General features: G+C 33.8%; 1 protein-coding gene across 2 annotated transcripts in view; it reads left to right on the forward strand.

Annotated features, from left to right (window-relative positions):
* The window catches only part of utp20 (UTP20 small subunit processome component), a 154666-nt gene that overhangs the window by 91987 nt on the left and 46110 nt on the right, over positions 1–16569 (forward strand). For both annotated transcript variants that reach the window (XM_051928458.1, XM_051928462.1), the window contains exons 30-38: positions 1392–1624; positions 2940–3090; positions 4428–4515; positions 6655–6798; positions 10381–10434; positions 10522–10674; positions 11559–11714; positions 13864–14004; positions 16077–16214. In XM_051928458.1, coding sequence (XP_051784418.1) covers positions 1392–1624; positions 2940–3090; positions 4428–4515; positions 6655–6798; positions 10381–10434; positions 10522–10674; positions 11559–11714; positions 13864–14004; positions 16077–16214 — 1258 coding nt within the window. The remainder of the gene's footprint in view (positions 1–1391; positions 1625–2939; positions 3091–4427; positions 4516–6654; positions 6799–10380; positions 10435–10521; positions 10675–11558; positions 11715–13863; positions 14005–16076; positions 16215–16569) is intronic.

A 16569-nucleotide genomic window follows, 5' to 3' on the forward strand; every position in this document is an offset into this window, starting at 1 on the left:
TGTATGACTGTATGACCAGATCCTGTCATGAATTTCTGGAAAAAGCTCCTGGAAATGTCCTGGAAAATGATTCCTTAAAAAGAGTGGGAACCCTGCAAATGGATGTGTCAAATGAACGCTGGGAACGCATGGCAACCATGATGCATTTGCATACACGTTCTGAACGTGAAGTATAAACCGACCCTTAGACCTCCCTGACTTTCTCGTATATAAAGTATAGGGAAAGTATTGGAATCCTTTAAAAATTCCACTTCAAGATTTTGATGAATCTTGATGTTTTAAACCTCTCAGAGTCCAAAAATACCATTTTTGGAATTATGTCTGTGTGTGTGTGTGTGTGTGTGTTTGTATGTAAATACGATAACTTGAGTATGCTTTCACTTAGGTCAACCAAATTTTTCATACATGTATTAGATACAAAATGTAGATTTCTTTCAATGTTTGGGCTGTTTTCATTAATCCGGAAGTGGTACCGGTTTACTTTTTATTCATGCAGCTGCAGAGTCTGATTTATTATAATTCATTTTATAATAATTGTTCAATATATTATTAATTTGATTTGTTATTGATGGTTCTTTAATGTACATAATATAAAAATATAATCATTGTCTTGCAGTTTACTCCTCAAATATCCATCCCCATATCTGAGTATACGAGAAAGTCTAGGGGAAACCACTCCCAATTTTCTTCTCTTCCAAATATAAAAACTTGTATTTCTGCAAAAAAAGTTTAACTTTTGTCTCATCTGTCCATAAACCATCTCAGATGCATTGTGGAACATCCAGATTGAGCTATACAACGTGGTTTCTTTGCGAGCAGTGGTTTCTTCCATGGTGTTCCTCTATCAACACCACTAGGAAGAGGAGCAAGAGAACTAAATTTATTCCATTCATAGACAACTTGTTTTACTGGGGATTGATGAACACCCAGGCCTTTAGAATGCTTTTGTAGCTTTGTATTTTAAGCATCTGTACAATACTTCCATTGTCCTCTGAACTTCTTTTAATCAGTCCTTGCAGACTGTCAGAAACCAGACTTCCAAGTCAGACGTCCAATCTCATCTCATTGACATAAAACTTTGTTCCAAGTCATTAGCCTTAAGGGATGTGATAATCAAGGAGTACATTATTGACAAGAAATTAAATTATTTTAATTAGTTTAATCAGATTGTGTCTGTTATTCTGATTTAGCTGAACATCACACATCATTGTTATAAGTTATTAATGAAGAAATCCAGGTAATTTCAAGGGGTTTGCAAACTTTATTTAGTCCAGGCAGCTGCAAGGCAGCCGTATTCTGAAATGTATCACTCTACAGGAAAATGCTCATAATTTTAGTTGAATAATGATTGCTTTTGTTTGCAAAAATGAAGATGTAATTTATTTTTTCAGATATTTTCCTCTTCTTGGGAAGCAGAAAATTGGAGAATCAACCTGTGACATTCTATTCAATGTCTTTGCTTTGCTGTCTGCAAAAAAAGTAACTCAGTCCACCATCAATGTTGTTATCGACATTGCTGAGCTCCTCCTCACTACACCAGATTTTGAACCCACGGATTCAGTTATGGCACTGCCAGTGAATGACTGTGTAATTCCAGAAGATACATTGGCTGCTGTACCTAATGGTACTGTCCCTAAAGTTTATTTCAACATAGTAATGTATGATACAATCATAATGAAATGTCGTCTTCTTCATTTTCTTCGTCTTCATCTGATTGTTCTTCTTCTGCTTCTGCTGCTGCCACTTCTTCTGAATCATCTTTTCCCGCTTTTGTGTGGGGTCAATGTGCTTGATCAACCTTTTCCATACAGCTCAATCTGTTTTCCTTCAGATCTTTTTACCTTATCCATTCACCTTTGCTTTGGCCTTCCTTGCTTTCTCGTACCCTGTACTTCCATTCCCATCACTCTTTTGCATACATTCATTGTCTCCTCTCGTCACATGTCCAAATCACCTCAACCTACTTTCCTGTACTTTCTTAGTAGCTCTCCCACTTTTTCTTATTGTTCTTTTCTTATTATTCCACATATACATCTCAACATTCTCATTACTGCCACATCTAACTTCTTCTCCTGCACTCCCTTTACTGCCCATGTCTCGGCTTCCTACATCATTGCTGGTCTTACTGCTATCGTAAAAACTGTACCTTTGCCTTAATTCTTTGGTCACATAGTACTCGTGATACCTTCTTGTAATTGTTCCATCCACACAGCACTCTATGGGTTATCTTTGAATTTAATTTTCAATCTTGGACCATCACTGAACCTTGATATTGATATTTAAATTTATCTATCTATCTGTCTATCCATCCATCCATCCATCCTGGTACTACACAAAAGAATGTTATCCGCAAAAAGCATGCCCCAGAGAGATTGTTCTTTTATCCCATGACTCAGCACATCCATAATCAGATCAGAGAAGTGAGGACTTAAAGAAGATCCCCGGTGCAGACCTGCTCTAACTAGTATCTTGTCTGTTACCCCAACACTGCTTTTAAACCGTATCCTCACTCCCTTATACATATCCTGGACATTCTTTACATACTTCTCTGGTACTTCTTTCTCTTTCATGAACCTCCAGATGTGTTAACACAGCACTCTTTCATAAGTCTTCTCCAAATCAATAAACACTATATGTGATCCTTTCTGTTTTTCTCAATGCTTCTCTATGAGCTATCTCAGTGTAAAGACTCCATTAGTTGTTTGTCTCCCTGGCATAAAACTCATAATGAAATTCTTATAGTGGATCTACAGTATATTCAACCAGGAGTAATGTTCTGTTTTCATAGTCTTGTTAAATGTCCTGATCAACCCTATATTATATAGCTGAAAATGTAAGTTTATCTTTTTGATAGCTTAATATTGCTTTTTAAAATTATTTATTTATATACTTTGTATTTTTTTCTTTATATTGTATTCAATTTGTTGTTCTTTTTCTAGCACCAGATGGCCTTAGCCTTGGTTCTAGACTTATTCTTCCACATGTGTCTTCCATTCTTCAGTACCTGAGCAGTGTGGTAGGAAATGCTGAGAGGATGAAGAAGAAAAAATTTAGGGCTGAAGTTAGCAAAGAGCTTAACATCCTTTCAAAGTATGTATTGTTGAACTTGTCCTACTGTAAACTGTAAAAAATTCTTAATAACTGTGGAACTTAGAAGTCTGTGCAATATTTTTAATATTGATTGATATTAATTAAGTTTTTCCTGGCTTCAGTCATTGTTATTGCAAAATCTGCATTTGCTTTCCTGGCTTCAGTCATTGTTATAGCAAAATCTGTATTTGCTTTCCTGCATTTCGTGTTCCATGTTCATATAGCTCTTCCCACGTTGCAAAAATGTTCACATTAGATTGATAGGCATGTGTCTTCTAATATTATTCTAATATTTGGAGATCGTTCCTCCCCCAAACTATGCGACTCTTCAATTCCTCCCGGGGGTGGGGGTAAACATTAACGTTATACAAAGTTATTGTCTGTTTTTACCTGCATTGTTATCAATCTTTAATTTAATATTGGTTTTTGTATCAGTATGCTGCTGCTGGAGTATGTGAATTTCCCCTTGGGATTAATAAAGTTTATCCATCTATCCATCTATCCATTCATCCATCCATCCATTCTAGCCTTGTGACTGATGGTACTTGGATGGCTCTTATTCATTCAATAGGAAAATACTAGCTTCATCACAAGGCATACTTATTTTTATGCCACCATTTACCAGACCAGCTTATCATGTTTATCTTTGGGATACTGGACAAAACCAGAAGACAATTATGGAGACAGCCCCAAATGTTTGAACTTAGATCTCTGGATCTGTGATTAAACAAATCTAATGACAAAGCCACTATGGTCCTGTTTTAAGGAGCAACTTAACACAATTTAAGCCCACCAATTTTTCAATTTTCAAATCCCTTGATCCACTTTATTCTTATGGGGGAATGGAGTCTGTTCCAGCAGCATTGGTGCAAATCAAAAGCAAGCCCTAAATAAGAGACCAATCAACTGTAGGTTGCATTCATGCATGCAGCCATCTTTTGTGACATTAGGCCAGGTTAAAGTCACAAATTAAACACACAGTTGTTTTGGAATTTAATAGGCAGCCCAGACTACTCCAGTAAAAACCCATCCTGACACAGGAACAATGTGTATATGTTACACACAAACTGTAAAGGCTAAAATTTGCATACAAGACTAGAGCGGCATTGAAGTACTGCTAACTACTGCACCTCCTTTATTCATGTGTCTACTGCAACAGTCACAATACTGGAATAAGGACTCGGTCTTCGTTTTTGATGATTTCTTAAACAATTTTTTTTATGAGCATATTTTTCAGATGCTTTATTTACATAAACAGAAATGCACTCTTTAGGATTAGATTAATTTTATGTTTGTCATAAATGTTAAAATGTCTTTTAAATTTGATTTATTTCTAGAATCAGCAAATTTGTGCAAGAAAAAGAACAGAGTTCAGTACTTATTTGCCTGTTGTTGCCATACCTTTACAAAACCAACAATACTCCGGTAATATTTTTCTTATTCTTTTTATCAGTGTTGTGCTTGTAGAATTATACCTAAAAGTGTTTAACTTTCATATGACTTCCATTCAGATTAGAAACAGATTCTTTTTGTCGTTATTATTCAGTACCCAGTAAAGTATTCAGGTTGTACTCTGATATGTCTTTTATCATACTGAAAGAGATGGCTTAACCAGTTGCTGGTGGTTAACATTGGAAAATAATAATTGTTTCTGTGATTGAGTAGTGTTCCAGCATTTAGTCATATTTGAACCTTTTAGTAACTGTGATGTATTTAACAATGTATATTATTAAAATTTGTACATAGGTAATTTTTGATGAGAGCAGGCCATTTAGCATAACTCTGTTCTTCAGTCTGTTCACTTAATTTCTCCAAAATAATATCGAGACATGTTTCTTAAAGGACTACCATGTACCATGATTGTTAGTGTGGGGAAAAAAACTGACTTACATTTGTGTTCCCTTGTTTTTGTTGAACTCCTTTTAAAGCAACAGCTAGATGCACCATACACATTTTTTTCATAATTTTGAATTCTTGAATCATGTCACTTCTTAATTTTTGTTTAAACTTCAGTCATAGCTCAAACCGTTGTACTCCTATAAATAAACCTAGTCAGACTTCTCTAAACTACTGTATCTCTAGCCCTGCTATGTCCTTTTTGTAATGTGGATAACAAAACCGTCTATAGCACTTAAGATGATGCCTCACTGTTGCATTAAGCATAGCCTCTCCTGACGTACTCTACACATCATGCAATATAAACTAACATCCTATTGGCCACTCTTAATCACTTTTGTATACCGTCTGGATGTGGACAGTATAGAATCCAAATTGACTTATCTAGAAAATGTATGCATATTAAAAACAGAAAACCCCCCAGCACTGATCCCTGACTACTTTTACACAGTCCACAGACAAGGACATTGTTGAAAGAAGGGTTAGAGAAATTTGATAGTGTGTAGGTATTTTGTCTATCTAAAGTCCAACAAGAAACATGTAACATACTGCAAATTGTGCTGAAAGCATGGTAATACCACTAATCTTTTGTACCATCTGAAGCAGTGCCATCCTTTAGAACTCACACAATGCAGACTTTACTGCACTAATTGGGAATTTTGAATCTATACAAAGGAAAGGATACAATATAGAGGTAGTTTTTTGAGATTTTATTTTGTATTAATACCTACTTTATTTACTTTGTGTTTTCCTATAAACATTGAAAACATTGAAAATGTCAAAATGAAAATAATGGATGTTTCAATTTTTGGGCTGTTATGGTGAATGAGTTGAACGGGTCAGGGTATATTTAACATCATGGCAAGTGTGCTTACTTAATGCTGTTTCTTTCGGTGCCATTTTCACCCTTACAACTAAATCTGGTGCAAAAAAGATTTTGTATTAAAGTTAATATACCTCTGCTGATAAGAATTCCTTCACATATAACTATTTTAAAGTGGTTGGATAGATTTTAATCTACTGGTATTGTGAAGGACATGTTTCCTGAACATTTAATAACGGTAAGAACACCAGGAAATGTTAAAAAGGATTAGACAGGTTATAGAGCAGAGCCATTGGCATTCAACACAGTGTCCGTTGTTAGCATTAAACATATGGGAGTTTGCCAAGTTCTTCATTAATGTTGATCCTGAAACCCATATAAAATACAAAAAAACACATACGTTTTTCTGGAATAGTGTACTCTGTGATTCCACATTTTCTGTTCAGTTTGAGTTGTTAAATGAAAATTGGTATATGCTGAACAATTTGCAAAGTCATTTAGAAGAATGTGTTATTAATGGTGGAGATCATTTGACAAATGTTATTTTTTTTTAATAACGTTTAAGGCAAGGTAAATAATCTGAATCCATTTAATTTTGATTAGTTTATTCATTATCGAACTCAATACCCCCAAATTGACTACGAGGAGAAACAAACATGTTGCCACTCTCCAGCGCCATGTGGGAAGAGATTAAGTCACAATTCATACTATTCTGAATTTTTTTTTTAACCTGTACACCTGTTTAACCTTTCAGTCGGAATTATAAGGTCACTTACTTGTTTTGAATGTTACACAGCTGCTATTCACTTTTGCTAACTGTTTTTCTGTTCTTCATTCCTTGTTAGGATACTGAGATTGATATCTTGGAGACTATACAAAACTTGCTGAAGCAATGTATCAAACCTACCTTGTTCTTGAAACCTCTAGCCAAACTCTTCTCTATTATCAAGAACAAACTTTCTCGGCAGATGCTTTGCACAGTGTTTCAGGTACTCACTTTGGCAGAGAATGTCTCTTTTTTTTATTTATATAAATATTGAAATTAACTTTAAAAATGTCTACAATTTTGTTTTGCTACATTTAAACTTGTTTGAACTTAAGTTTTGGAAAATGTGTTAATATTTCAGTATTAGTTATTTTAAATTTTTAATAAGAATTATTTGATCCAAAAGTGTTTTAGTGATGAATGTGCAAATTAGACAGATGTTTATTTGTCCCCAGGGGGAAATTTTGGCTTTTTACAGAGGTTCTTTTGACAGACAGACAAACCCACACACATAGTCCAAACACCAGAATTAATATACACGAAAAGGATAATAAGAATGAAAAAGGAAGAAAATAAAGAAGAAAGAAAAACATCTGACTTGGCAGTCACAGTCACAATGTAGTATAATCCTGGTATAAAGGAGACCCAGTAGCATTTATTGACACACTTATGCTGAATAATTCGTTGGCTGGAAGTACTCCATGTTAGTGTGTCTGACAGAGGATGGGGCAGCATTCTTCAAAATGGCACTCAGTTTTGTTTTAATTCTCTCCTTTGCTACTACTTCTAGGGGGTCAAGAGTGAATCTCATAACTTAACTTGCCCTTTTAATTTACGTGTTTATTTAGAGGGCCTCTCTTGAAATGATTTTGCCAGCCCAGAACACCACAGCGTAGAAAATCATACTTGCCATCACAGAGTTGTTGAAGATGTAAATGACGTCCCTAGCCACATTAAAGAAACGCTACTTAGAAAACAATGAGTTTGTTCTGCTCTTTCAGTTGGTTACAAGACCAACATGTCATTGATGTGGACCCCAAGTACTTGTAGGGAGTGCACTACCTCTACATTACTCCCTGAATAGTGACCAGACATATTGGCTCTTTGGTGCAGTGAAAGTCAATAACCATTTCCTTGGATTTGCTGATGTCGTAGTGCAGAAAATTCTTTCAGAACCAAGAAACAAAGTTCTGTACCTGACCCTGCCTCATCTTTCTTATCAATACACTGCATAAATGCAGAGTCATCAGAGTCTAGATGTTTTAGGTCTTGTACCCCTGTCATTATCTACAATGGTTCGGTACCAACACATTCAAACAGCAAACAGGGAAAGCAAAAAAAAACAAACCAAGCCAAGTCCATTTGTCATAAGAAGAGTCAGAAAAAGTCTGTGTGTAAGCTCACCCTCTTTTTTTCTTCAAGTGAACAATATATGAAGTGCTGTTTCATGAAAGAAATAAGTGAATTTTCTTTGATTTCTGAGGTTCCACTTGAAGTTGACATCTCCCTAAAATTGCCCTCACTCATCTGTAGTTACCTAAAAGGCAGTTATGAACTGTGAATCATGGACCTGAACATGAAATAGTGTGTTGACAATTGTCTGATCACTTTCGATTATATATATATATATATATATATATATATATATATATATATATATATATATATATATATATATATATATATATATAAAAATACTAATTCACTACCAATAAATTTGAAGTGTCCAGGGCACAGAGGCCTGCCTCCCTGAAAAAAATCCGAACATAACCGATTAAAGGGAAGCTTTAGGTCATCTGCTTGTCAAAATATCAAGGACTTACATAGAGACTCATTTGGCTGGCTTTGTTCATTCCGGAAATATTGGTATTCATATGGATTTGGGTTTTTTTTCAACGCAGAAATTAAATAAACAAATTTATTTCATGATTATTTCGCATTACCTAATTAATTTAAGTACAGTTTTTAAAATTTTGGGGTGGAGGCGGTGTCGCCCCAGTGCCCTGCATTGCAAAATGCTACTGATACTTAGAGAAAACGTCGTGCACAGCACACAGCACAAACCAAGCAGACACAAATAGATGTCTTTCCATCGTTTTCGCCATGTGGCTGTCACGGTCAGAGCAGATGCATCAAGTATAAACCAACCTTTACATGTAAAAATTGTGCATGCAATGATTTCTTCTTTTAAAGTGTAGAGATCAAAATAGTTTGTTTATGCTTGGGGAGGCTGAATATTATATGCCCAAGAACAATCAGTTGATTGTGGCGGGCGGCTGGGGGCTGTGCCCAGCTGGGATGCCTAGAAGGGCCAGGAGAGGGACTATACCTCCCCCGGACCACAAGAGGGCAGCCGCCCTGGCTTGTGTGGGTGCCACAGGAATTGAGCATGGAAGCTCATCCCTATAGGGGCCTGTGGCTACCGCCAGGGGGCGCCAGGATGATTTTGAAGCCCTGGACGTCAGCACTTCTGCCACACCCGGAGGTGCTGGTGAAAAAAAATACCAGGGACACCCAGAGTGCTTCCTGGTGTGGCGGAAGTGCCGCAGGAAGCCCATCAAGAGGCACCTGGAGCACATCCGGGTAGGAATAAAAGGGGCCGCCTCCCTCCAGTCGGCAGCCGGAGTTGGGAGGAAGAGGATAGAACTCGGAGGAGAGGAGTGGAGGCGGTGAAGGAAGGCATTGGAAGGCCCGGACTTATGGGTGATTGGTGCTGGGGCATTCTTCCCTGTGCGGGACTTTACTGTAAATAGAACTGTAAATAAACGTGTGTGTTTTGGAACCGTTGGTGTTTGCCTGTCTGTGTTCGCGGCTGGACTTCCACATGATATTTTGGGTCAAAACGTTTACATTTAGGTCACAGGAGACTACTCATATTGAGGTCTTTCTAAACACAAGTCTTTAAAATATTGCTTTTTTTCAGTTAATGATGGTCTACCCTTACAAAATCACCAACGTATTAGCAAATCGTCACTCCCTTTATACATTGCACTATTTTAAAAGGATAAAATCATTTTCGTCCAGCAGTATACATAAAATATGCTATTTGCCTACTAAAAACCTTAGTTATCTGCATGTTTATAACTGAACTCATGATGATAAAATGCCAGCTTAGTTTTTAGTTTTTTAGTTTCTAATTTACAAACTAAAAATATGGCTAAATAGTGAGTTTTGGCAAATGAGACTGATTAGTCAATAGAAAGCTTTCTCATTAGTTTACTTTCATCTACCATCGCCCACCTGAACATTTCATCTGTACATACAGTTTTATTTATTGACACTGCACCAGGGCTCTTTAGTGGTACTCTTTTTAGCCAGTCAAAAAATTATATAAACTGCAAATAAGTAAAAACATCTACTGTGCTGTTTAACTTTAGATTAGCTTTAGATTAAAATGCTAGTTAGACATTATTAAATGCTATACTACAAGAAAATGACATTGAGCCTTCAGTGTGAGTGTAAGCTGTGAGTTCTGTAAATAAGATTTCTTGACCTTCTTTCATCTATTCCTGTTTTCCATTTAAAGGCACCCATTTGGAGCAGCCAGTTTACTTTCTAGTTGAGTAAAATATTTAATATAATTCATAACAATATATTCCTTTACAACTCAATAAAATAATAGGTTCATTTTGATCTTTTCTGAATCCTATAAATAACTTTCATGCATAGTTTCTTTGCTGCCCCAAATATGTTGTTTATTTGTATGGCACCTCCTGGAGAAGGTAATGTCAATGTATTGGATTTAAAATCCAAGTATTTTGATTAATGTAGTTTTGTTGTTGTATTTTTTATTTTTATTTTTCAGTGTTTAAGTGATCTGGATGAAACGCTGAAATACATCACAGATATCACAATCAAGGTGAATTTTACATATTTTTATTATTAGTTATTAGTAATTAAATCATACTTTTGTTCTAAATACTTTTTTTTTTTCTTCTTCTCACAGCTAAATGCTTTTGACAGCAGACACCTAGATGAAATAAACTTTGACGAACGTTTAATAGCTTTTCAGTTGATTATTGATTACATCAAAAAGATGAACTCCTTGGATACAGATTATCTCATTACTGTAATGCAAAACTGTTTCTATTCTATACAGGTAACTATAATAAGAGGTATCTTAAGTCTTCTATTATCTAAGTGTCACAGTGCTACAATGCAGTGATAATGGTTACACTTCAGAGTCTCTTCTTCCATTCTTGTTTTAATCAGATAATCATAAAATTTAAAAATGAGTTGAATGTATAGCTGTGCTCTTTACTTGCACCAACTAAGTATAATCAGCTTTACACAAATGTGCTTAGAAAAATTATTGTGAAGGTAGTTGTTGTTGGTCAAGAAAGGGTCTTTTGCCTAGTACTTGATTTGTTTATAATCTTTCCAAGCAAAGCATATATATTTTACTAAACTCTGATAAAATAAAATTAATAAATGTCATATACTGTACATCCAAATTGTAAGAATGGATTCATATTAAAACACACATCTTTTTTTAAACTTCTATCTAGCTGTTAGTGAGCTTAAGAAAATTATTAGGTTTTAAATGGCCATTAGCCTAACACAGGCACTTCCCTGATAGCACATCTTTAAGCTTTGTGAAGTAACATTGGATTACAGAACATAGACAGTGCCTTCTATGAAATTTTTTGTCACTCATAGACTATTACATTAACATACTGTTCGGCTCCTTCATTTAAAAGTACTTTACTTTCTCCTTCATTATTAATTAATGTTAATATTAATTTTACTCTAGGTTAGCTTGATTTGTTAAAAAATGTTGCAGTTGTCTTCTATTGCTTCAATACTTCAACATAGACCTTATTAATAAAACTTTATTAGACCTGTTTTTATTATTTGTTTTTTTTGTGTGTTTTATGTTTGTTTATTTATTTAATCATCTGTAAAACTTGTGCACAGGAAAAAAAAGCAAAAAAAAGCATTAACATTACTCTTTTTTTATTCCTGAAATTTCTTTTTCGATAGTTGGGGGATATGTCTCTCAGTGACACTGCAACATTGTGCTTAATGACAATAATCAAGCAAGTTGCTTTGATTGAGCACACAAAAGAAGAATACCAAGAAATTATTTTGAAAACATTGGTGGCTTCAGTAAAGAAAGGACTTCGGAGTAAGACTGAGGTAAAACCTACTTTATGACAAAAAGACAATACAGACATGTTTTTTCCTATTCTTGTCAAGTGGTTCATGCTGTATCAGAGCTTGTTTTCATCAGATTCATTAGACATCATGTCACGTAAGGAATGTTATTTCAGTTTACCTAAAAAGAAAATAATGAATTATAATGATCTGTTGGCTTTTAAAATCTTAATGAACAAAATTAAACAATCATATGTTGCTTTGATCCTTTAATTCGTCACAAAAAAAAATTATTTTAAAAACGCCAGCAAAATGCATTCATATTGTGAGGCATTTCTGTTGATTAATATATTTTAATTCCAGAGTATATTCTCCAGTGTTTAACTTAAAATAGGGACAACTTTGCAAGCTATTGATTCAGACATTCAGAATGTAATGTTTGCCAAAATATCTTTATGAATGTATTTTAGTTTTCTTAATTTTGTAGTAGGTCTTACAGTGTGCTTCCCTAATTTCGCTTAATTGGAGTATTCCCATTTAGATAAATGTATTCTTATGGTGTCTTATAACTGTTACTGCATCAAAATGTTAAAATATTTGTGGCTAAATTATAAAGATTGCATTACACTGTTATTTGCATTTTTAATACCTTTCACCATACTTCATTAATTACTGTCAAAAGACCTAAGTTCATTCTACTCTAGGTAGTTTGCAGCTCTACTGCTTGTTGGTACAGGACACTTTTTTTATGTATTTATTTGTAGTCATAATCGGCTTTCCTTGTAGCCATATTGCTGTAGTTAATGTTTTGAGACATTTCAATTAATCAGTGTTCTGTGTAATTTTCTTTATTGTTGTACATAAACCACTTTATTCTGTCCCGTCCTAAGGAATAAAGATAAATGTCTTTGGCTTTAGTCTTTATTACAGTTTTTCTGTACAGTCTATTCACTTGTAACCAGATAAATGAGATGGCATCACTTTGCACATGAAGGAATTCCACTCCTACTTTCCTCCAATTCATTTTTTTTTTTTCAAAATACTGTGGCTAATACTCTGGGTATTAACAGTTTTAAATTAAGTGACTATTTGTTAACTGATTATAAAGAACTGTCGGGTGAATAATAAACAGGAATAAACAATGTTTTAAATTTTCAGTGGCTGTGCTACCTAGTCACCAAAAAACTAGGCAGAACCAATGTCCTAGCCTCTCACTGTAGGAGGAGAAACATGAGATTGATACTTCAATTAAATTCATTTTAAATGCCCATTTTCCTACTTTCTTTTTTATTGACTTGTTCTCAGCTTCTACATCCCACCCTGAAGAATATTTTTTTTCCATTTTATTTTCATATTTTACATTCTGTATTTTGAAAAATCAAGTTTCATGTGTAAGTTTGAAAAATACACTGTGAAGAGTAATTTCTATATATTATTTGTTTATTCATTATTTTTACACCTCCCATTTACTTTATTTAAGTAAATTATGGTGTTTACTGAAATAATATGCTTTTTGCATAGTATTCAACTATTACTATACAATTAAACATTTTTATTGATTTTTTTTTTTGTAATTACCTAACATTACTTGAATTACAAGACACTTGATGATATTGTAGTTTAAGCTTCATTAGTTTTTGCATAGCTTTTCCAAAAAAGATTTTTAAAGATGTATCCTGTCATTTATTATTGTATTAAAACCCAGTTCTGCCAATAGAACATTAGTGTGCTAGTCATTAGAGCTTGCCTTCAATCTTCAAATTTCATTCAATTTAACTTTAATGTGTCATATTTCGGTAAGATATTACCACTGTAATTGTTTTAATCTATTGTATATCATGGAAATGAATACATTAGGTGAAGATAGTATCATATTTCAGTTGTAAACACTAGTCAGAATAAACAACTCAGTTCAGAATAGTAGACACATTTTTAAATCGACACATTTATTTTGTTACAAGAACCTACAGTAGAAATAATGTCAAACAATCATTTCTGAAAGACTGGCAAATGTGGCTTTAAACTGTATTTCATATTATTAAAAATAAATTCTTTATGATCTTTTTTTACAATCTGTTCATTAGTGATGCTTATTTTAATAGATATAATTTGAAAATAGGACTTTTAGATAAGCTTTTGGAATTCATGTTTTTAATTTTTGCTAATGCTTTGTTTAAAATTTAAATTGCAGAGCATTCAACAGGAATACACTACAGTACTTTCCTGTCTGGTTCAGATATTTCCTGCAGACTCAGAGTTTAAAGAGCTGGTGCAGTTGACTAATTACAGTGACCCTGAATCAGATTTCTTTGAACATATGAAACATATACAGGTATGGGAGATTGAGTATTTTTCATTTTCAGTTTACATTTTTTCCCACTTTGGAATTGCAGTGGATGTTCTCAAGGGGTAGTATCTGTATGTTTTTAATTGAAGAAAGTATAATGTACATTGCACATGCAGGAACAATTTGGTCTGTTAAACATGGCTAAATATATAGTGCATTGTCTTTTGTTCAACAGTGCCTTTTACTTTGGCAGTTTTTCATTGCTGTCTGTTTAGCCTATTGAACTGTATTAGGAATATGTATTTTCTTCCTCAAAATAAAATAGTTTTGACACGCTTCATTTCAAGTCTGTGGCACCATATCTGTAGAACCCTCTTCTTTAAATGTTCTTAGGTCATAACGTCTTGGAATCGAATTGAATTGAATGCCTACGTTTTCTTCATTTTAATACTGGTATTCTTCCCTTTAGCTTATAATGCTTAGTTCTCATCCATCTGTGCTGTTGTTCATTTGATGTGTTTCCATATCAATTTTAATTATGTATGTTTCAGTTACTCTTACTGCTTTACTATTTACTATTTTATGTATGTAATTTGGTCATTTAGACAAAACAAATAAAATGTATTGTTAACTCAACAGGATTTTCAGAAATGTAAATATCCAGTCTTGTATTTAATGAAATGTTCTGAGGAAGTTCATAGCCAAGTATGCATGATATAATGAAAGTCTGACATTCATGTCTTACATGTACTTGTAACAGTAATACATACCATCCAAAAACAATATACTTTAGATTAATTGTTCACAAACTCGGTCCTAGGGACCCTGGCTGTAGGGTTTTGTTCCAACCAACTCTCATTTTTCATTGGATTTCTCAGTTTCTGTTTTGGGGTCAATGTAGAAATTATGAAACTAAGTTTGGTAGATTTTATTAAAATGTACTAAGCAGTTAAATGGGGGATATGTTGTGTGTTTTTTTTTTTTTTTTAAACTTGTCAACAATATTTTCATTCTGGTTTTCCAAGTATTCTGGTTATTTAATTCCTTATTTACTAATTAGTGTATTTGAAGTAGTTGCAGCTTTCATCATCCCTGGTGTCTACTCAGCTTGTTGTTAATTGTTACAATAAGGGTTAAACGAAGGGAGAAAACTACACAGAAGAAGGGGTAAATAATAGGAAAACAACAAAAGAGAGTCAGGTTTTTAAAGCTTTAGAAAAAAATAGAAATTTCTAAATGTCTTTTAAAAGTTAAAAAAACATAATGCTGTACTTTTCTGAATGCAGAATAAGTGAAGAGAAAAAAGACCAGCTAATTAAATGATTATTACTACATAGAGGAATCTGAATATTTCTGAAAATACTCAGACTTCAGGTTCTGCACACTTTTTTGTGTTGTGCATTTAATATTAAATGGATAAATTTTAAATTTTCTTAACCTTCACTACATGGATAAGAGTATTTTCAGCAAACTGTACAAGAAAAGATATGAGACTTGTTATCCTATAAGAAATAAGTATGTACATAAATAAAGAGGTATTCTGAGAAATTGATTTAATTAACAATTAGCAGTTCAGCCCACTGTCATAACATTGCATATCACCCTTCTGTTATAGTCTGACATGTTGACATACTTACATTTTTAATATTAATGATGGAATTTTCTGAAAACTACAGGGACCAGGACTGAATTAAGAAATATTTAGTTGCTGCAGCTCTCAGTTAACAGCTGAATTTCAAGTGACATATTTGATGTATATTAAACCTATTTGAATCATGTTTATTTTGTTTTTCCTGCTGATTTTCTTTTATGCTTTAAAAATTATTTTGAATTTTTGTTTGTAAAATTAAGAATGTTTTGCTTGAGTCTTTGGAGTGAAAGGCAATGCTGTAAGAAAATATTAATGAATTTAACTTCAATCTAAATTTTTATTTTTGTCATAATTTATTTGAATAAAGGCATGTAGCTATTGTGCAATGACATATTTGTCATAACCTTGATTTTATGCTGATCTGATTAATTGATTTTAAAAATCGCCTGAATCATCAATTATTGAAATATTAATTTGTTGTAGCTATAGCACTGTATACATTGAGTTTTTTTTTTTTAATCCTTAGATCCATCGACGAGCTCGTGCATTAAGAAAATTTGCCAAGCAACTTACAGAAGGAGATCTTTTCTTGTCTTCAAAATCCCTTCAGAACTACATTATGCCATATTCAATGACAGCTCTGTTCGATGGGAAAATGTTTAAGGTATTATTTTGTCTGATTGTGTGTATATATGTGTGTGTATGTATTTGAAAATGTGTGCATATGTGTGTGTGTATGTATGTACAGTAAATGTATGCATACTAGCACATCTCACAATGGATGTTCCACTTTTGACAATCTTATGTGCTTCACCACATGTAGATACCCAGGGTGGCCCCAACCCAGTCTGCAAAATAGTTTCTGTATATCTCATCATGCTCTCAGCTATAACAACTCCTACAGCACAACCCCCTCAATCATGTTTTGTATATAGGAGGAAGATGAAGAAGCTGAAACCAAGTTTCCACACTCATCTGTGCTCCTGCTGTGAGACGGGCAAATTAAGACAGAATAATAC

The sequence above is a fragment of the Erpetoichthys calabaricus genome, chromosome 1, assembly GCF_900747795.2.
Source record: "Erpetoichthys calabaricus chromosome 1, fErpCal1.3, whole genome shotgun sequence".
In the NCBI taxonomy this organism is placed as follows: Eukaryota; Metazoa; Chordata; class Cladistia; order Polypteriformes; family Polypteridae; genus Erpetoichthys; species Erpetoichthys calabaricus.